This window comes from Lacerta agilis, chromosome 6 (genome assembly GCF_009819535.1).
Source record: "Lacerta agilis isolate rLacAgi1 chromosome 6, rLacAgi1.pri, whole genome shotgun sequence".
NCBI classification, from domain to species: Eukaryota; Metazoa; Chordata; class Lepidosauria; order Squamata; family Lacertidae; genus Lacerta; species Lacerta agilis.
In genome coordinates, this window is record NC_046317.1 from 20,742,680 (window position 1) to 20,764,727 (window position 22,048).

At 40.2% G+C, this 22,048-nt stretch overlaps 1 protein-coding gene across 2 annotated transcripts in view; it reads left to right on the plus strand.

Moving 5' to 3' along the window:
- ABCD3 (ATP binding cassette subfamily D member 3) overlaps positions 1 to 22,048 on the plus strand; it is a 42,387-nt gene that overhangs the window by 16,115 nt on the left and 4,224 nt on the right. Inside the window, exons 2-20 of one of the 2 annotated variants that reach the window (XM_033151563.1) lie at positions 215 to 248; positions 2,319 to 2,417; positions 3,953 to 4,041; positions 6,106 to 6,175; positions 9,290 to 9,387; positions 9,568 to 9,691; positions 10,344 to 10,400; positions 12,547 to 12,689; positions 13,837 to 13,906; positions 15,682 to 15,751; positions 16,254 to 16,351; positions 16,442 to 16,533; positions 16,958 to 17,046; positions 17,129 to 17,201; positions 18,929 to 18,992; positions 20,320 to 20,397; positions 20,488 to 20,553; positions 20,643 to 20,732; positions 21,750 to 21,869. In XM_033151563.1, coding sequence (XP_033007454.1) covers positions 215 to 248; positions 2,319 to 2,417; positions 3,953 to 4,041; positions 6,106 to 6,175; positions 9,290 to 9,387; positions 9,568 to 9,691; positions 10,344 to 10,400; positions 12,547 to 12,689; positions 13,837 to 13,906; positions 15,682 to 15,751; positions 16,254 to 16,351; positions 16,442 to 16,533; positions 16,958 to 17,046; positions 17,129 to 17,201; positions 18,929 to 18,992; positions 20,320 to 20,397; positions 20,488 to 20,553; positions 20,643 to 20,732; positions 21,750 to 21,869 — 1,624 coding nt within the window. Of the gene's footprint in view, positions 1 to 214; positions 249 to 2,318; positions 2,418 to 3,952; positions 4,042 to 6,105; positions 6,176 to 7,264; positions 7,335 to 9,289; positions 9,388 to 9,567; positions 9,692 to 10,343; positions 10,401 to 12,546; positions 12,690 to 13,836; positions 13,907 to 15,681; positions 15,752 to 16,253; positions 16,352 to 16,441; positions 16,534 to 16,957; positions 17,047 to 17,128; positions 17,202 to 18,928; positions 18,993 to 20,319; positions 20,398 to 20,487; positions 20,554 to 20,642; positions 20,733 to 21,749; positions 21,870 to 22,048 lie in introns of both variants that reach the window. The other variant, XM_033151562.1, reaches the window with a different exon arrangement.

Sequence of the window (22,048 nt, forward strand, 5' to 3'; positions counted from 1 at the left end):
GGAATGCATAAAGGATGCATTTCCTCTGTGGTTGAAAATCGGCTTCTGTATGCCTTGTGCTAAACTGCTTTCATTTCCAAAAAACTGCTGTGTATTATTCTTGCTCTACCTAGTAAAGAAACAATTTAAGGTTTTTAATATTTTTATATGATGTCTTTTGAATAACCCTTCCTCTGAACCAAGAAAATAACTAAAATAATTATTCTGTTTGCAGAAAGAAAAGTGGAAAAACATTACCTGGCAATGAGGTGAGTCTTACTAAATTTAGCAATGTTAATGCAGATTAAGGACGCGGGTGGCGCTGTGGGTTAAACCACAGAGCCTAGGGCTTGCTGATCAGAAGGTCAGTGGTTCAAATCCCCATTACTTTTTAATGCAGATTAGGTGGTTGCTAAAATCTAGTAATTCCACCAAACAGCTCAATAAATTGCTTTGAAGTATAGTCTTTGTTCAATTCAGTAAACAATAGCTTAGAAAAGGGGTTATATATCTAGATTTTTATAGAGTGGGAAAACGATATTCCTGTTGTTTTTGAGTGATGACGATAGATTGACAGTGCAATTCTATACATGTCTGCTTGGAAGTAAGTTTCATTAAGCTCAATGGGGCTTCTTACCAGGTATGTGAACATAGATCACTGGACGTCTGTGGTAGATCACTGGCTCCCCCAAAGAAGTTGTTGAGCACCCCCAAAAAACAGGGCTTTCCTTCTCCCTAAAAAAAGCTCAACAACAACTTTGTCCTGAACCCGCAAAAGGAGGTAGATCACCGCCAGTTTTTAACTCTGTAAGTAGATCACAGTCTCTTGGGAGTTGGCCACCCTGATCTAAAATATCAATGTGGATTTTCTGTTGTTGTTGTTCAGCCGTTCAGCCGTGTCCGACTCTTCGTGACCCCATGGACCAGAGCACGCCAGGCATGCCTATCTTTCACTGCCTCCCGCAGTTTGGCCAAATTCATGCTAGTAGCTTTGAGAACAATGTCCAACCATCTCATCCTCTGTCATTCCCTTCTCCTTGTGCCCTCCATCTTTCCCAACATCAGGATCTTTTCTAGGGAGTCTTTTCTTCTCATGAGGTGGCCAAAGTACTGGAGCCTCAATTTCAGGATCTGTCCTTCCAGTGAGCACTCAGGGCTGATTTATTTAAGGATGGATAAATTTGATCTTTTTGCAGTCCATGGGACTCTCAAGAGTCTCCTCCAGCACCATAATTCAAAAGCATCAATTCTTTGGCAATCAGTCTTCTTTATGGTCCAGCTCTCACTTCCATACATTACTACTGGGAAAATCATAGCTTTAACTATACGGACCTTTGTCGGCAAGGTGATGTCTCTGCTTTTTAAGATGCTGTCTAGGTTTGTCATTGATTTCCTCCCAAGAAGCAGGCGTCTTTTAATTTCGTGACTGCTGTCACCATCTGCAGTGATCATGGAGCCCAAGAAAGTAATTTGTATCCGTTAACATTAATAAATTCAATAAAATTTAAAATTTATTAAAATTTGTATCAGTTAACATTAATAAAATCAAGAAGGCATTCTAGAGCATTTTGTACGGACAAAAGAAAGTATGTTTTAAGTAATGCTAATGCTTGGGCACTATACCTTTCTTTTCCTAACACTCTGAAATATATTAAATAATACTGGTTTTTCTTTCTTGTCCATGTTTCGTAAAGTAAACATTTCTGATGCTTTTTTGCTTAGTTTGTTTACCACTGGGTGACTTTTCCCCATCTAGCTTTAGTTTGGAAATATTGCAAAATGTGATGCCTATGTGTATTGTTCAATTCTGCTTCTGATGTATAGAAGGGCCATGCACCCATGGGTTTTGATGCCAGGATATGGAGAGATCATTAATCCTTCCTCCTCCCCATGCAGTTTACATCTGCAATGAGCAGCAGAATAATCGTTTGGAAGATAACAGGATAGACTGCTTGCTTACTCATGAGTCGATCTGATTGGTAGTGCTGTAGCCCACTGTTTCTTGAAGTAGAACCTTCTTCAGCTAGGTCCTCTTCAGCCTTTTATTGGCCAGCAAGAATTTTATGCGGCAAACTGGAGCCTCCAAGCTATTGGATCCATTCATGAGTAAGCACTGGTGACTGCAGGCAAACATTTTCCTCTTTGAAAAATGGAAGCTTATGTAGTATTTGGCAGATTTAGGGTTCCAACAGCAATTCATGTAGAATGGGTTGACTGTTTCAGAGTGATTAAAATAGAGTTGTGTGCATGGCATCTAATACTGTGCTGTCAGTTGACCAATATGGAATGCAAAAAAAAACCAGCAAGATAATTGTCTTGTGTTATCTTTTCATGTGCAGAAAGAAGTCAAGAAAGAACGAGCTGTAGTAGACAGAGTATTTTTTGCAAGAATACGACAAATCCTGAGAGTTATGGTCCCTAGAACATTTTGTAAAGAGGTAAGCTGCAAATGAAGAACAATCAACCTGTCTAATTATGTTGCTTTTACCTGTCACCATAATTCTGATAATCTGATCACTTTCTGATGTCATTTATATCGGACTATTTTCCATGCAGCCTTTTCAGTTACCATTATTAAGTTGGGCTCAGAGTAATGGCTTACTATATGCATTTTAGACTCAAATTGATGGGTTTCAATATACATTATTTCTCATATATCTGGTGACTTAAAAATTGAGGACCATAGGCCCACAACTTATTCCTTTTTTAAAAGTTTTTAAATAGTTTTTATTAAAGATTTTCTTGTGTTACTAGCAAATAAACAAAAAAAAAGTACATATAGTGTGTCCACTTTCAAATCATAGTCTTTTTCACAGTTGGTTTGCATTCAGCACAATAAGACAATGACTTATTCCACTCAACAGCATATGAATTGATATGGCTATACAACCTGCCCTCCTGCACACATACTAACAAACCCGACTGCAACCAACTGAATATAACCAACCAAGCTGTGGACCTCCAATCTCTCACAATGCCAGCAACAATAAATATATATATGTAAAGAACCTACAGACGCGATGCCGACACAAAAACCCTGCACGAACACTATGCAATAGAACTAAATATCATTATCCCCTCCCCACAATCTCCCCCCCCATTTTCTCGTTCCTTTCTCTTTCCCCCCAGCTGCATAACGTTTATGACACCTTATTCATATGTCATTGAATATCTATTGAGAACATCAAGAAAATTGGGAACTACAGACCTGCTGTGAGAACTGAGCTTCATAAATATGGGACACTTCAGTGGCTATAGATGACATTTGCATAGGGTGGTTTCTACGATTTTTCTTTAGCCTGGCCTTCTGTTTAATCCAGGTTAAAATGTTTTTCAGCTTTTTATTTAATTTCACAGCATTGTGTCCAGATTTGCCCTTCCAAGAATGAAAGGGTCCTTCTATTTCAGTGGGGAAATCCAGTGAGGGGAGGGGGAGACAATTTGTGCCAATACCCCTTCTACTTGCAGCCCCCAACACTGCCTCTGACTTTTCTGAAGGGTCTCCTAACCCTTTAGAGCAGCATTGTTTAGGGAGGGGGCTGAACAGCTTTTTCCAGCACACTGGGAGAAAGGGAGTCCGCTAATATTGTTCCACATAGCATCTCATGGGTAGAGATTTGCCCAGAGGCAGTCTGGGTCCAACACATAGACATTTACTGGCCATTTTCTTAAAAGAAACTTTTCCTGAGTCTCCGGTGAAGGCCAACTGAAACTCAGGGGCAAGGGAGCCTCCAGAAGTGTCCATTCAGAGGATCTTAGTGACCAAGGTGGAGCATAAGGAATCAGGCGGTCCTTAAGGTATTTTGGATGAAAGTTATTTAGGGCTTTGTGGATTAACACAAGTACCTTGAACTAAATGACTAAAATTTGTGCCCTGTCCTTTGTAATTGAAGAAAGACTCTAGGCTGTTTGTAGAAAACTCATTAAGGAATGATCATCTGTGAACATTGACACCTCACTTTACTTTTACTAGACAGGTTATTTGGTACTTATTGCCATGATGCTGATACTTCGCACATACTGTGATATTTGGATGATTCAGAATGGAACCGTTATTGAGAGGTAAGCATTCCTTATTTGACCCTTGCATGATATATTTGTGTGATGTATAAGATTGCAATAACTAGGGACAAAGGTTGCCTAAAATGGATTGGCAGTTGACTTAGATGTAAAAAGATAATGGGATGGGAAGGTAAATTATTGCTCCTGCTGTGAGAATGAACCAAAAAAAGCCTCTGGCTCTTATTTTTCTTCTCGTTCTCATAGCTGTGTGGAAGAGAAGCTGTGAATTCTAAATTAACCACAGTTTGATCATGTCTTGTTCTTACTAACAATAGTTAAAAGAAATCTCAATTTACAGAGTTCAGAAGTCATGGGGAACTGTGACTAGTTTAAATTCAAATGCAGATGTTTTCAGGTTCTTCTCACAGCTCATTCTGGTAGCAGGAAACCATGCCTTCCCTCTGGCCCTGTTTGCATATAATAGCTTATCATTGTTTAGTGCTATATATCCAAGCTGGAACAAGACTAAGCATAGCTTCATCCCCCTCCCACATGAACCTGAGTGAAACTTTGGCTTGCATAATCTCCTGCTCTCGTGTGTTTAGTTTCACTTTTTCAGGGACTGCGGTTTAAAACAAACTCTAGTTACTTAAACATTCCAGATTTATCCCCTGTGGCTTGAAGCTGGATCGTTTTGAAGAATACGAAACAGAGTTTATTTTAAACCACAACAGCCAGTTCTTACACCACAAACTGAGATTACATGACAGGGAAATTAAACGCTGCAGAAATACTTGTTTTCAGAAGTTGGGGGAGCACAAGTCTTTGCTCAGGCTTGTTCCAGATTATGCATCTCTCACTAAACCATGATTTAGTGTGTTGCGCAAAAGGGACCGATACATCCATTATGCAGTCAGTGACCTAGCTCGTACATCTCATTAAACCATAGTTTTAAACTTAAGTATGCTTAATGGGAATGAGTAGCATGCTGGGTGTGTCTGCTGAAAAGTTCTTATTTCGTTCATCCTCGACTTGTGCTGCCGCCACACCACTGTGAAAAGTGTCGGGGTTGTGGTGATGTCCAAACCTGGTTTCTTCGATTTCTCCAAATACAAAATGGGATGCAATAAAGCATGAACAAACTATGACACTCTGTGTTTGGACATCAAGACAAGCCAGACCATCTTGTTTCCCATCAACATGGCATGAGCAGGAGTGGAGTGAGAACTCTTCAGCATCATGCTGCACATTCGCATTACAGCATAGTTTAACTATAGTTTAATGTAACAATAGCCAACATGGTCCGTCCGTCTCCGGATATGTGGGACTACAACTCGCATCATCCTTGGCTATTAACTATGCTGGTTGGAGTTGATGGAAGTTCTGGTCCATGACATCTCAAGGGGTGTGTGTGGAATGTTAACTGTTGATTTAATGTGATGTGTGAACCAAGCCAATGTAGTTATAATTCTCATGAGTGAAAGCTCAAACCAAGCTGACAGTTGGTAGTGGGGAGGGACCAATTTGTGGCAAATTTCCTATTTGTTGTACAAAATATTATCCAGGATAATTTATTTCTGTGGGGTATAATCTGCAAATAAAATGCAGTCTTGTAGGCAGAAGTGATATTCAGAGACTTTCTGTGTTTTAAAAGAAGAGGAATGTGCTTGAGTTTCAGTTTCTTGTTTGGGTTTCATAATACAAAAAATGAACCAATTGTACACAGAATGCCATTTGACTTTATTATTTTTATCTTGCACATTTAGTTCTCTGCTAAATTGGTTGCATGTCTGTCATGTCAGCAGTAATGTTGGTATAGTGGTACCTCAGTTTTCGAATGTCTCCGTTGACCAACGTTTTGGTTTTCGAACGCCGTAAACCCAGAAGTAAATGCTTCTGTTTTCAAACGTGCCTCGGAAGTCATGCCATGCAACTTCCATATCAAGTTTTCCGTTTTGAGGCTTCTGTGTTGAGTTTTTGGTTTTCGAATGTTTCAGAACTCGGTCTTCCAGAATAGATTACGTTCGAAAACCGAGGTATCACTGTACACTGTAAAAATATATAATGGTGGTAACTCTTCAGTCATTAGCAGAGCTGTTAAATTATGTACATTTTTTCTTGCAGTGCAATCGTAAGCAGGGATCTGTCGCTATTCAAGAAATCCTTTTTTAAATTTGTAGTTTCCATTCCACTGGTAAACAGATATTGTTAATATTAGCATGCACCTGTTACATTCATGCTGTAATAACTGATACATAACTGAAGCAATTAGCTTTTATCCTTCCAGTTTATGTCTTCAGAAATTTAGTTTGAATAACGTCAACTAAATTGTACAGTTTATGGTGCTCCTGTGGCTTTTTCATTTTTTTATTTTAATTGCTTCAGAATGTATGGTCTTACAAGTTGTACTGAATGGTGTCGGTTATCTTCACTGTTGCTTTCTACCTCTTCCAAAGTAAATCCCTTTCCTAGGTAGAACAGAGAACAAAATAAACAATTCCCCAGCCTCTCTTTAATTCTCATTCTAGATCAAGGCATTACCAAATGGTCAGAACTTCTCTGTCCTCACTACATTTTTAAACCCTTGTCACCATTCACCTACCCATTCCTGACATTTCCCTCTCTCCACCCTCCACTGTTTTTGGTTTCTCCTCACATTTTTGGGGGAGGGGAACATACATTTCATCATTTCTAATCCTGCTAATCAAAACATTTGGGCTCAGTGGGCCAAATGCTATTTATTTATTTCCAAAGGAAACGAAACTGCCTCGTCAAGTGGTAGCCCATTATAGCTCCTTCCTCCTCCCATCCCAGTGTCCTGAGGTCATTGGGATGCATATTTCTTTGTCAACAGAAGCTGAACGATAGAGAATGAGGAGAGGACATGAGGACATAGTGATAAGTTGGGCAACTGTACATCGTGGAGGGGTGGAATTCAACACTGAGCTTGTTCGGTGACAGCCCTATTGTTTCCTTCCATGGAGAGAGAAAGCTTCTTGGAAGCCCCGCAGCCCTCCCCATGTTAACAGCCTCTATAGTTAGTTGTTTTAGAGCTGCAGTGGAAACGTGGAGAAGAGTTTCAGTAGACCAGCTGTTGCTTTGTCAGCAGATGTGGGAGCGCATCTGTATGCCTGTATGGTGGAACTAGAGTCCTGCTGCTTTCTTTGTTGAACTTCTTGTCCTGTGTTCACCTTAAATGGCTTTCTACTTTGCCTTCATGGAACCATTGTGGGATGGGCTTTGCTTCCCTTACGCCTAACATTTTGCATGTGGTGGTTTGCAGTGCTATCATTGGCCGCAGCAGAAAAGATTTCAAGAGGTACTTGTTCAACTTCATCGCTGCTATGCCTGCTGTAAGTGTTGACATCGCTTTTGTAAACATGACCAATTCCAACTTCTCAGATGAGCTCCAAAGTTAGCTGTTGTGTTTTCAAAATTGAAATGGCATGTTATATCTTTTTTAAAAAAACAAAACAAAAAACTTGCACATGCATCTAGGGTCATAATTAATCCCAAAGTGCTGTAAGAAATATAGAATGCTTTCACTTAAAGGCAGTGAGATAAATTTGACTCCACTTTAAAGGTTGAGGGTGTGTGTGAAATACTCCACATCCAGAGTATTTAGGGGTATAAGTATTTTTTTTAATGCAGACAGCAGCTAAGATGAATAAATGTTAGCTATTCATGTTAGTTTATATTCATCCCTCTACAAGATTTTTAGTTGAAGAAAAATGTACATAAATATGGTATTGGCAACTGGTGAGAAGTGGTCATTAGAGATCCAAGGGGCGGGGAGAGGAAAGAAAAACAACTTTATAAATTTTCTTTTTTAAGAAATAGAAGTAGATACCTTCTTAAGTGTCTTTCATCTTTTTCCTAACATATGACTCTGTTGGCATTTTTGGCCTCAAGGTCAGATGAGAAAGTGTTTTTTACAAGTGTTAGACGGTTTTGTAGAAAAATGCATTCTTGTTCTAGAGTGTTGTGACTGCAAAAATATAGACAGGCATTAATGTATACAGAGCAGTTAGATTACTAACTCAAATTTGGTGGAAAGCCTCAATAACCTTTCCACCCTTCTAAAATGCATAAATAGCATACTGTGTGTAGCTTCCCCCATTAAACAGTTGAATGACATCCAATAAGCCCTTATCAAAAAACTGAGTTTATTTGTAAATCAAGGTAATACCCATATACCTTTTCTCTTGTTTGATCTACTTGTTTAAGACGTCTACATTATTATAATATGAATATTGTGATAAAACATTAAAGTAATATGTTCCAACATAAAAATAACTGAATAGTCCTTCCTTCTGATGAAGTACATGCACTTTTCAGCCTTTGAAGTGATATCACTTTGTGGCTGCAGGATTTAGACTAGGGATGCCACATGTAGTTGATGGATCAGATTAATCAATTTAATAATATATTTAAGAGTACTTGGACTTGAAATGGTGTCCCTAATTCACAGATGAGCAGATTTGCCATTTGCAGATGGCAAGTGCCATCTTAAAACAGCCATTCTCTCCGATATGTGAGAGAAGAGGGGATAATTCAATGACACCTGTGTGCATCATCTAAAAGAAAAGAGCATGGCTTGTATAGAGAGGTGGTGTTCTACTAGTGGAAAACTTCACTGCTCACCAAAGAGCTGTTTCTGACCTTGGGGGAAAGTGCTGTATGAGAAATGTAGCCCCAAATCCAATATAACCTCTTCCATTTCTGGAAACTCTTGCACAGCCAACCATAAATCCATCCATCCATCCATCAATCAATCAATCATAAAAGCAAAACAAACCCCATAACAGACACAGGAAGCTTTGGCAGCATACTGGTAATAAAGCAACATCATTTGAATCCAGGAGTGGAGAATCTTTCGCCCTCTGGATGTTGCTGAACTGCAACTCCTATCAGCCCTAGTAGACATAGTCAGTGGGAAGTTTTCTATTACCTTACATGATATTTCGTGGAAATGGCACTAATACAACTTCCACTCAGGATCCAAGCCTGTGTTGTTGTTTATAACTATTTTGAATACAAATTTATGTAGGTTGACAGCATGATCCCATGCATGATGCTCAGAGGTAATTCCTACTGAGTTTATTGAAGCATACTTCTGAGTATGGGATTGCAGCCCAAGATTTATTTAATTGGGTGATGATCCTGGTTTTTAACATGCCATCTGAGCTAACCTAAGGTGGAGGGTTTCATGCAGCTTAGACTTTGCCCTCTTACTGATGCAAAGAAGCAATCCTTATTTAGCTTATTTATTTGAGTTTGTGTAACATTGTACTGCTGCTGTTCATAGATTTCCCTGGTGAACAACTTCTTGAAGTACGGGCTAAATGAGCTTAAGTTGTGTTTCCGTGTTCGACTCACCAAGTACCTATATGAGCAATATCTTCAGTAAGTGACCAATTTCCCTCCCTGCAATATTTTTAATGATTTTATATACTGTAAATTTAAATTTAAACCAGTCATAAATCATGTGCTTAATTGTTAAAAATGCTATCAGTTATTTATAAAATGCATGATTCAGTAGAAAATGCCACATTAATCTAGCTTGCTGTTTTCCACACATTTCAGGACTTACACCTATTACAAAATGGGGAATCTGGACAACAGAATAGCCAATCCAGATCAGCTGCTGACACAAGATGTAGAAAAGTTTTGTAACAGTGTAGTAGACCTGTATTCAAACCTTAGCAAGGTAAGTTTAAAGAGGAGCCATTCTTTGGTAATTCCATGATCTGCATAATTAAACTTCATTTTAATATTTGTAGGATAGAAGTATATTAATATCAGCATGTAACTGTTTAGCATAATCATTTGCATTAAGTCTAGCACATTACTTATTAGCTACACTGCAAATGACTTCAATGTCTTTCATTTAGGGCATGTTACATGCAACTGAAGTAGTTTCAGTTGAGCTGCTGCTTCTTTCCACACATTCTGTTAAGCAGCTTGCAACACCATGTTTGCAGTCTATAGCTTCTTGTCTGCCAAGCCACATCCAGACCCAGACTGTTTTCTCTCTCGTTTCAGTCCTCTCGTGAACTTGAAAGACTTTCTCAGAGACAGTTTGTAGACAGCTGTTGAGCAGACGACATAAACTGAATAGATAGGCTGAATAGATAGGGTGGTCATATTATTGTCTTAAGTTTTGAATTCTTTGTTTTCTAAATTGAATGGAATGTCTGATTTCTTGGAGAATGAATATAAATCTTATATTTAAGTGTTGTGTGGGCTAATCTAGCTGTGTTTATTTGCAGAACAAGACTGTTTAGAAGTTGTGTACTTTTTGGACTTTTTGTGTCTTTTTTTGGCCTCATGATAACTAATATTAAACCTTCTCTTAACAGCCATTTTTGGATATCGTTTTGTATATCTTCAAGCTAACAAGTGCAATAGGAGCTCAGGTAAGATCACATTTTTCGTCATGTACAGTAATTGTTGTGCAAATGACCCATTTGTTCTACAGCACAAGCAATGTATTATCAGGGAACTTTCTATATATCTAGTATTCAGAAACATTTGGAACCAAAGCATTTAAAAAATAAACAAACACTCCAGGCCATTTTATTATGCAACCGCTCTTGAAAATTTCTCAAGTCAATGCTGATGTCACTGGTACTGTAATATGTTGAAAGATGAGGGGAAGCAGCAGTTGAAACTTTATAGGCTAATTTCATAACACATGGACAAACAAGTCACCAGTGTATCATAGCCAAGCTGTTGAATTTTCATTGGCTTCAATTTCTGAGTGGATCTAATAGTTTGCCAATAGTTCGATGTCACTTTTTGTGGAAGTGTTTGTCCTGAAAACCCCTTATCCAGTCTGAGGTAGATTCAACCATGTGAAAAAAGAAATTATCAAATGACTGCATTCTTTCCAGTGTGTGGTTCAGCTCGCTGTGTGCTAAGAGTGTATTTTACCACATTTCAGCTGGTAGACTTTAAATAACCTATTGTTATCCCTTTCTGGTAATAAGACTATACTGCATCTGTCTCATAATTCAGCACAACAGAAATACCTCAGGCTAAGGTTCTGCATCTTAATGGATTCATTGGTACCTTAAAAGTGAAGCCATGGCTGTCCATACTAATGTTTTATTCTGATACATGCAGCTGAGGATTGTAACAGTCTTTCTCGGTTGAATACATGGATGCTGACTTATTCCCAGTTAAGCGTGAATACGATTTCAGCTTTAGGTTAGAAAGGATTTGAATATATTATTGTCAGTATAAAATAATACTGTACAAGTATTCCTAAAGTCTTCTTTATTACAGAGAGCCATACACACATGCCCACCTAGCAGTTCGAAAGCACGTCAAAAGTGCAAGTAGATAAATAGGTACTGCTCCGGTGGAAAGGTAAACTGCATTTCCGTGCGCTGCTCTGGTTCGCCAGAAGGGGCTTTGTCATGCTGGCCACATGACCTGGAAGCTGTACGCCGGCTCCCTCGGCCAGTAACACAAGATGAGCACCACAACCCCAGAGTCGGACACGACTGGACCTAATGGTCAGGGGTCCCTTTACCTTTATACACACAGATACTTTTAAAACTTTCAAAACTCTTATTCAGTTTTCTTGCATTCTCCCCTACTTAAGATACTTGAGGGAAAATCAAGTATCTTAAGCAGGGGAGAACTCAATAAATTGAATGAGAACACTAGTCTGGCTGAGCTTTGAATAAAGATTTAAAAACCTAGTTGCCTAGTTATTTTCTTCAAAGGGAAGAGTTGTGCATAGCTTAACTTTGGAAAACTCTGTTTGGAGATCAGTAGCAGAGTTTGCTCATCACATTAAACTGTAGCTTAAAATGACCTACTGTTTGGTGAAAATGAGCAGCATGCTAGTGCATACTACCGGTATTTGTTCACATTAAACCATAGCTTGTTTAAATTATGATTTAACATGATGCTCAAACCAGGACAATGTGATTTTTCAAAGTAAAATTTTACAAGATGAAATGCAATAAATCTCTTACAGGCATTAGTAATTCATAAAAATAGAACTGGATCTCTTTGGATGCACTCATTTGTTAGACATTAATTATAATAATTGAAGTAAATAAAGTAATTAAACCATTTTATGCTATTGATTTATTCTAATCTAATAAATCATAATGTGAGGTGTGCACACCTAAATTCTTTTATCTTCCTTAGGAAATTGTACTAAATGTCACATTTAATGTTTTATGATTTTCCAGCAGTGCATTGAGAGTAAATAAATGTTACTTCATCAGTGCAAGGTTGCAAAGTGCTCTTTGCATGCAGCTAATTCACCAATATTGAATGGGGCAGGTCTGCTTGCATGAAACTTGTGTGTCATTGGAGATTTCAATTGTAGGCAATGTTATGAAGTAATTTCTGTGCAAATGTGTCTTCAATGTTATATCCTTTGAACAGTGTGTTTTTATCCTTCTGTAGATAGTTGCCCTTGAAAAAAAACACCTTATATATGTCTTCTTCACACATACATGTGCAAATGTTAATTTTAAAAATTGTGGTTGCTAACCAGTTTGTTCTGGAATTCCTGTCATATTTCCTACATATTTATAGGGCCCTGCATCCATGATGGGCTACTTGATTATTTCAGGATTTTTCCTTACACGTTTAAGAAGGCCCATTGGTAAAATGACTATCACAGAACAAAAATATGAAGGAGAGTACAGATTTGTCAATTCCCGGCTCATTACAAATAGGTATGCATTTGTTTCAAGGCAAACGGTGTGTGTGTGTGTGTGTGTGTGTGTGTGATGGGTGTAGAAGCCCTCCGCAAGAAATACCTCTGCTCACTCAGAGATATATTTACAGTCTTTTATTATATACATATATACAAGTTACAGCTCATCGTTCATGTGTCTGAGTCCTCGCTCGCAGATCCCAGAAGTGGGGGCTTGCAACTCCGCCTCCAACAGAGGAGCCTGGGAAGTTCCACCCTCCTCCTCTGATCCCGGCGCTTTAACTCCCTCCTCTCCTGTGCTGAAGGGACCTGTACCGCCTCTCCCTGAGTCCCTGAACTGGTCGAGCGGTGCTGCTGCTCTCTGCTAGCATCTGGGAGCCCCTCCGCCTCTGGACTCCCTTCCGTTTGCTCCTCCTCTCCCTTCCTGCCTGTCGCTTTCTTAAAACTCCTCGCTCTCCTCTGCCCCCTCCCTCGGCTCCAGGGTGTTCTCTGGCAGTCCCGTGATAGTGGTGTGTCATAAAGACCAACTAAGAAATAAGATCCTTTCTGTGTTTCTTTATTTTCAAAATTTTGTAAACTTGCACTTATCACAATCCCCAAGACCAGCTGTTCTCCTGAATTCCTTGTAGTTAAAACAACTAAAAAATTCTGAACTATTTAATGCTTCTTATTGGGCCATTTCAAAGAAGAGACCGTTTTCCTGGACTGATATTGTAGCAGCTTTGAAGTGTGCTCTACAGACGCTATAGTCCACATAGAACGAAGCGTTAGGGTAGAGTAGTGCTTTACTCTGCAAATGGTGGGGATCATGTTTTTGAATTCTCCCATGTGGTATTTGGTGTGTGTTTTTAATCCTGCACATAGAAACTTAGCCTAGCAAGAAGAGAGGTTCACCCTTTTCTATTCTAATGTTTGACTAGCAAGAAGGTTTTTTTGTGAGAGTGTTTTTGTGTGTGTTTTTACCAGGGTGGGGTGGGGGGGCCATTCAGAACTGTGATCACCTACCTGCAGACGAAAGTGGTGGGACCAGTCCCTTCTGCCACCCCTTGACTCTTTCACCAGATTTCTACCTCATTCTGCTGGACAGGTAGTTTGATTTCTACTCACTCTTGTTGGAGGTAGTCCATGCATTATCATCATTCTTCTTTTCATTTCCCTTTTTGCAGTGAAGAAATTGCTTTCTATAATGGGAATCAAAGGGAAAAACAAACAATTCACAAAGCTTTCCACAAACTGGTAAGTTAGCATGAAGAAGAATGTTGTGTGTATGGCTCTTTGCAGAAGAACTAGACGGATATCTTAATGAGATGATTATCTAATGAAATTATGTCATTTAAAAAAAAATCTATATTTTCCCCAAACACAGTGCATAAATTACTTCGTGGAATGTATTGCCACAGGCTATATTATTATATACTGTACTACATTATTGCATGTATTGCCCGCTTTTCTTTGAATTCACTTTGGCATATATGGTTGTCCCCCTACCCATTCTGTCCTTGCAACAGCCTTGTGAGATAGGCTAGGTTGAGAGATGGTGATCTGCCTAAGGTTTCCCAGTGAAAACAAAATCGAAAATTCTTTCTAGTAGCACCTTAGAGACCAACTGAGTTTGTTCCTGGTATGAGCTTTCGTGTGCATGCACACGAAAGCTCATACCAGGAACAAACTCAGTTGGTCTCTAAGGTGCTACTAGAAAGAATTTTCGATTTTGTTTTGACTATGGCAGACCAACACGGCTACCCACCTGTAACTGTTTCCCAGTGAGTGAGTTTCATGGTTAAGTGATGGGTTGATTTCTGATCCCTCAAGTCCTACCCCAACACTTTAACCATTAAAAAGGATGCAATCTGCCAACCATTTTGTATCGTCCTGTTCGATTTAGTGACCCACCCCAAGGTTGCTTAGATAATTGAATGTTGTGAAGCAGAAGTTGCTTAGTGACTTTGTACCCAAAAGGATTTAGCAAGGTTTGAAAGAGGATTAAGTTTTCCACAAAAGAATAAAGGGGGGGGGAATAGCATAGCTTTATCATTTGGATGGTATGGCCTTCGACTTGGTGTAAACATATTTGATTCAAAGAAAACCTGCAGGAATTTGGGGATTATATTGGAATATGGGCAGAACTGAACAAGACAGTGGCAGACCTGTGCTTTCAAACATGTTTTACCACCCAACAACAGTAAATGATAGGGGTGAGTTTTCCAATGAAGGTGTGAGTCAGGGTGCTGGGCCCTTCTGCTTGCTGCTTCCCTCTCCCCCAGCTGTTTTTCTCCCAACTGGGCTTTAAGAGTGGAAGTGAGCCTAGCTGGAAAGGAAGCAGGCTAAGGAAGTGCTGAGCACCCACCCATCATAACTCCATGGGAAATTATGCTCCTCACAGACATCCCACTGCTGTTCAGTCCTCTCTCTCCACCTTGGTGTCTGCACTGCCTCACTCCACCCTGCCTTTTTTCTGAGATGGTATGCTTAGATTCATTAGTTTTACTTTTAGCTGACAAGTTGCCTGCAGCAGGTTTTTTTTGGCATCCAAGTTGCTGAAGCACCAGAAAGTGTTTCAGGAGGTGTTTACCCATTCACTTTGAGGCACCTCCTACAGCTGACACTTCCCTCTGAAGCACCTTGCTTTGGCCAAGGACTTGGGTTTGTTTGTTTTTAATCCACTGCACACTCCTAATATACTATTGTGTGTGCAAATATATATTACCCTTTCCCATATGCTTTCTTAGCATTATTTGTGAAAAGACTAGTCATCCTTTTCAAATGAAAGTTGGGATTTTCAAGCTTACCAAAAGTGGGATATTGGATATGGAGTGCCCAACCTTGGAGGAACAATTCCCTCTTGTGCACTGTAGTGTGTTTCAACATTTGTTTGCTTATTGCTCCTACAAATGTACATATATTTTAATGCTGGTTTGGCAGAGAACTACAGTTTCAGAAGCTATCGATTCAGTGTTTTAAATACATAGAATCTCTTGAAATAATTCTCCCCCTTTTTTCCATTTCATTAGGTAGAGCACTTGCACAATTTCATTTTGTTCCGGTTTACTATGGGCTTCATAGATACCATTGTTGCCAAATGTAAGTGTGCATAACTTCTCCAAATGTAAGTGTGCATAACACACACACTGGCCCTGTCTCCGACTTTTGTGTGATAATCCCTTCTGCCCCAATGTCCTGTCCTGACAATACTGCTGGTTAGCTTAGATCCAAAAGCGCCTTGTAGAAGCCAAAGGGTACTTCTCCGCTATCCTATTTCCACAGATAATCCACTCCTTTGTAACACCTCTATCATGTCACATCAAAGACGGTCCTCCCCAACCCTCGGAACAAATGTTTGGGGTTATTTAGTCAGGAGGGGGGATGGAAAAGTAGCCTTGGACAAGCATAGTTCCACTCACACTTTCTTGGATCCAAACAACTGCAAACCCAACTGAAATGAGTGTAACAGGTGGGTTTGACGAGAAGTAAAGAAAAGAGTTGCATGCTGTTGCTTAGTGTTGGCTTCATGTATCTTCCTCAAAATCATTGTAACCATGTATGCATAGCTGTCTTTGAAATAAACTTTTATAAAATATTTCAGACCTTGCAACTGTCGTTGGCTATCTGGTTGTTAGCCGTCCGTTTTTGAACCTGTCTCATCCTCGCCATCAGAATAGTACCCATGCAGAACTTTTGGAGGTGAGCAATAAGCTTCTGAGATGAGTTATAGTGGACACCATGCAATTTGCTCGCTTACTCATGATCAACCCCGCATTTTGTCACTTTAAGGATTACTACCAAAGTGGAAGAATGTTACTGAGAATGTCTCAAGCACTTGGCAGGATAGTTCTCGCAGGCCGTGAAATGACACGGTTGGCTGGGTAAGACCATTAATATGTACCATTGCCATTATCTTCCCAATAATGTATAGCTGTCAGGGTGTGGCTTGTTGGGGTGTATGAACCTGGACTCATGGTTTGTTTCTATTCAAGCCATGAATGGTAACCAAGGTTTATTTTTGGCTTACCACTTGTGGTTTATTTGGGGGAAACAAATCATGAACTGAGGTTCAGACATCGTGACAAGCCATGGTCTGGCTTGTTTCCCAGTGGGGTGGGGAGGAGTGGAAATAGTTTGATGCGATTTGTGAACTAGTCTAATATGTAAATATGACTTGCTTGCATTATTGCACCTTCATTTTAAGTTGTTTTGGTTATTTAATTAGCTTCTTGAAACACTTTAATTTTTGAAGAATATTTAGCAATGCCTTTTCAGTTTAATAAGGTGTCCTTTTTTAACTTTTAGTTTCACAGCTCGAATTACAGAATTAATGCAAGTTCTGAAGGAGTTGAACAGTGGCAAATATCAGCGGACTATGTTAGCCCAAGAAAAGGGTAAATGACGGACTTGATGTGTCTTTAAATTCATAGCCAGACTTGTGCACTTTCTAATGCATGTGTTTCTTTTTCACTTAAGATTCAGAATTAGAAAAAGCTGTGCCACTGATACCTGGCTCCGGGCGAATAGTCATCGCAGACAATATTATCAAGTATGTAAAAGTATCTATTCTCTTGTTAGATTATCTCTCATTAGCCTTCTTCACTTCTACGCACCCACACTTTTACAATTTTGTTTTTAATTCAGTGCTCACTGGTCTGTTTCCACTATGCAGGACTCTGCGAATGTACATGCTGCTCTGCAGCAGCCCCCCAACCACTTTGCTCTTCCCTTGTCGTTTATCTTTTTTTTTTTAATTTCCGGGCCATGCTGATGTAAACCAGTATTTGATTTAGAGCGTTATCTAATCCCAGACATGTGGTTGAGCACTCTCTGTGCAGCCAAGGTTTGCTCTGAGCTAACCTTGTCCTAGTTCAGTGTGGCATGGGAGCAAAAAGAACTGCTCCGGCAGTCATTACCAGGCATGATGTGGCAAAAGAGAGAGAGAGAGAGAGAGCGAGAGAGAAAGAAAGAAAGAAAGAAGGAAAGAAACGTTAACTATGTAAGATTATACCTAAGGAGAACTTGAATGCAAATTGTACAAGCTTGCAGATAACTTACATAATTTGTATAGCCTGAGATCTTGGAGAGTTGCAGCCAGTTGGCACAGGCAATTATCAGTCAATGATCTGCAGGATGAGAGCCCACAAACTGAAGCTCAATCGAGATAAGATTGAGGCACTGTTAGTTGGTGGTTCCCTAGACCAGATGAGTGGGAAGTTGCCTGTTCTTGATGGGGTTACACTTCCTCTGAAGGAGCAGGTTAGCAGCTTGGGGGTACTCCTGGATCCTTTGCTGTCTCTCGAGGCTCAGGTGGCCTCAGTGGCCCAGAGTGCCTTCCATCAGCTTCTGCTGGTAGCCCAGCTATGCCCCTATCTGGACAGGGATAGCCTAACTACTGTTGTCTATGCTCTGGTAACCTCAAGGTTACTGCAATGAGTTACCGGTATACGTAGGGCTGCCTCTGAAGATGGTTTGGAAACTTCAGCTGGTGCAGAATTCAGCAGCCAGGTTGCTGACCAGAGCAAGACAGTTTGAGCATATTACACCAATCCTGGTCCGACTGCACTGGCTACCAATTAGTTTCCAGGCCCAATTCAGAGTGCTGGTTTTGACCTATAAAACCTTAAACGGCTCAGGACTGCAATACCTCAAGGACTGCCTCTTTCCATATGAACCTACCCCGGACCCTGAGATCATCTTCTGAGGCCCTCCTTTGTGTGCCTCCTCGAGAGGTTCGGAGGGTGGCAACACGAGAACAGGCCTTCCCTGCAGTAGCTCCCCAGGGAGGTGGCTCCCTGCGGTGGCTCTGGGAAATGCTCTCCCCAGGGAGGTTCGCCTGGTGCCTTCATTATATCCTTTTTAACTATGCCTTTGTTTGATCTGTTTGACATCCTATGCCCTATAAATACTTTTGGGGGGTATTATTGGGTTGTTGTTTTTATTTTTATTATGTATTTTGTGGTTTTATATCTTGATTTTATTCTGTGAACTGCCCTGAGACCCCCGGGTATAGGGCGGTATATAAATTCAATAAATTATTGTTATATTATTATTATTATTATTATTATTATTATTATTATTTATTGTTATTTGTGTAAGGCAGGTTTGGACTAGGTTCACGCTTGCCCACGTTGATCATCTGATTGAAAGCATAGTAGTTTGACTTTACATCACCCGCTGCTTTGTTTGTTTCATGGTAGGGCTGTGCCTGTGCATCTTCAGAAAGTATGGTCTCTTAGTATTAACAGCAAAGTATCTGGTTTTTTTTCCTTGCAGGTTTGATCATGTTCCATTGGCAACACCGAATGGCGATATGTTGATTAGAGACCTCAACTTCGAGGTATGTCATGACGTGAGCGATTTCGTCTTGAAAGAATGGGATACGTCCATTGTCTGCATGAGGGAAGCAAATTTCTTTTCCATTCCCTACTCCTGAAAAACTTCTCTGGAAGGTCAGGGGACCCCACTCCTAAAACAGTATCAGAGGGCCTGTGTTACCCAAAATTGGGTGGAGGCACTTTGGACTAGCAGAGCTTTGCCTGGTTTGGGGTGATTCCTCCTCTCCCAATGTTGTCCACTTAACATAGACCATGTTGTTCAGGAGGGTCCCCGTCCCACCAGAGAAGCTTTTCCGGGGCTGTGGAAGGGCAAGAAGGAATGGTAAAGATCCATATACTATCAGCCATCTGTTCACATAGAGTTTGGTTCTAACGCCAAGCATTCAGTAGATGGGTAGAAAAATCTAAACTTTCTCATCAGAACATGTGAGAATAGAACAATATTGATCAGGAACCCATGTGGTCAACTCATGGTTTCTTAGTTTTTGCCTTATAGTCCAGTTCATATGGTTTTTAACAGTGTTTCTGTACAGTTAACAAGTTTTTTGTTGTTGACCGTAAGTATTATTGGCAGCTCCATGTGCAAATCTGCTGCACCAGCCAAATCACAGGGATTATATGTGCATTGGAATCATAATCTTAACAAATTATAAACCACTAGGTGTCACTGTTGGGCGACTCTAAAGTGAAACTTTATTATAATCACATGGGAGTTCAAGCATTTTCTTAAACATCTAGAATAATCCTGGATATAGGGAGATGCTGTACTAATTATAAAATGGGAAAGCAAGCCAATTTATTCTTTCATATATGCCTCCTCCTCTTACAAATCAACCCAAAATGTGTTTACTCAGTAGTCTTCTGAATTTAGTGGTATTTTCTTTTTAGTAAGTTCACTTGGGGAAGCAGTCTTCATTTGATTGCTTTTTGTAATTTCTTGCATCCTCAGATTCCTAGTTAAGTAGTTGCTAGCTTTTAAAGTTTAACTAAAGACATCCAATTGTTGATACCGAGCAAAGGTTACACTGAGGAATTTGACTTTTTAGCTTGAAGGAACACAGTGGGTTCGGAATTTGTTTTAATTTGTTTTGGGGTTTTTTGCAACTCATTTGAAGTTTTCCATTTTGAGTGCTCATGCTTGAAAGAACATCGTGGAGCAACAATTTTGTTCAGTGGTATATTGATTCACAGAGTAAGGAGACCTGGTTAATACAGTAGGTTGAGCTGACATGCAAATAAAACCTAAGCAGATACCCATATTTCTCATAGTCCTTCCCCCCCCCCCCAAAAAAAATATTTAAATACATGCTGATCTGATTTGCATTCCAGGTACGATCTGGTGCAAATGTTCTGATTTGTGGGCCAAATGGGTGTGGAAAGAGTTCTCTCTTCCGTGTCCTTGGTGAGGTAAGTAAATGCAGGAGTAAGTATACCTTTAACATCAAAAGGCACAGAATCACAATTCATTGTATTTTATTGTTCATTTTATCTTTGCAGTTGTGGCCCCTGTTTGGTGGCTGTCTGACTAAGCCTGAGAGAGGAAAGCTGTTTTATGTTCCTCAGGTAAAGCCAGCTGCCATAGCCTTTGGCATTTCTCGTTGTTTTTAAAAATGTGTATCAAGTTGTCCTGATCCCTGGCAATTAACTTTCAGAGACCATATATGACTCTTGGAACGCTCAGAGACCAAGTCATCTATCCAGATACCATAGATGACCAGAGAAGGAAAGGAATCTCTGACCAGGTAAAACAATGTCCCAGTTATTACTATTTTGCTGTAAAAGCTGAAGTTCACTGTAAACTTAGGTAATCATTAGAAACAGCAGGAAAATCATAACTTTCATACAGTGTTTGACAGTATAGGTTTGTTGCTTCTTTCTGTGTTCTGCCAGAAGCTTAGTGTGCATATATCATTCTCATGTATGTCTCTAGAGGCGCACTGGAAGAGAAGGGAGGTGCCTTTTCCAGAGCTGCGCATATTGGAGGATGCTCAGAGTTTCGGGGGCTTGCAGACACCCCCAGGGCATTTTTCTAACAACAGTGTGGTGAATGCTATAGCATCTGGCTTGTGCACCACTGAAGTTAGGAAAGGGGGAAAGATGGATAGGCAAGCTCCTTTATAGTTGTTGGCATGTGTAATACATCTCCTTTAGTGCTACTGGGCCTTTACGGCAGATGAAGCAAGATAGCTCCACATGCAGCCCAACCTAGAAGCGGCATAACGGCTGCTGCTACATCCTTTAATCTCCTGGTCCCTGTGCCCTGCTTTCCACTTGAGATGGGAGTCAAGATGCACAAAAGGGCCGATTCCCCACTGCTGCGTCCCTAATTGGGGAGCCAAAATGCATGTGAAGCAGAAGTTCTAAATGCCTATCTCAAATCCAAAAGGTGAGAGATTTAGTGTGGATGGCTTTGCTCATCTCGGGGGTGGGTGGGGGGGTTCAGGAGAAAGTGGCAGCCAGGCTTCCTCTTGGCAGTAGTGTTAAAGGCCGAACAATTTTTAGAACTACTGTGAGGTTTTTGTTTTTTGGCATAATGAGCGGCGTGAACTCCCATTCAGCTCCAGTGCCAGGGATGGACAGAAAGGAAAAGTACGCACTCCAGTTTGCTGGCAGGGCTTGGTATTGTTCAGTATGTGATAAAACATTTTGATCCTGACCATCTCAGCATCCTTTGGAGGTGGAGATAGTGGAGAAAACTGAAAGAAGTCATAAAACAAGTACATTTTCAAGCCTGTTGACCTATACTGTTTTGCTTCCAGGTGTTAAAGGAGTACTTGGACAACGTCCAGCTGGGTCAGATCCTGGACCGTGAAGGAGGCTGGGATAGTGTTCAGGACTGGATGGATGTTCTCAGTGGTGGAGAGAAACAGAGGATGGCCGTATGTGGTTTTTACAATGTTGTTTTATAAAATGTTTATATTTTCCAGCACCCCTTTTGACTGAGGACTAGGCATTAATTGTTTTAAAAACAGCTGTCAGGGACTGGAATGCAGACACTGAAAGGTGGATGAGATCGCCTCCTGCTTCTCCTGCCACTGACAGGGAAGAGGGAGAGAGT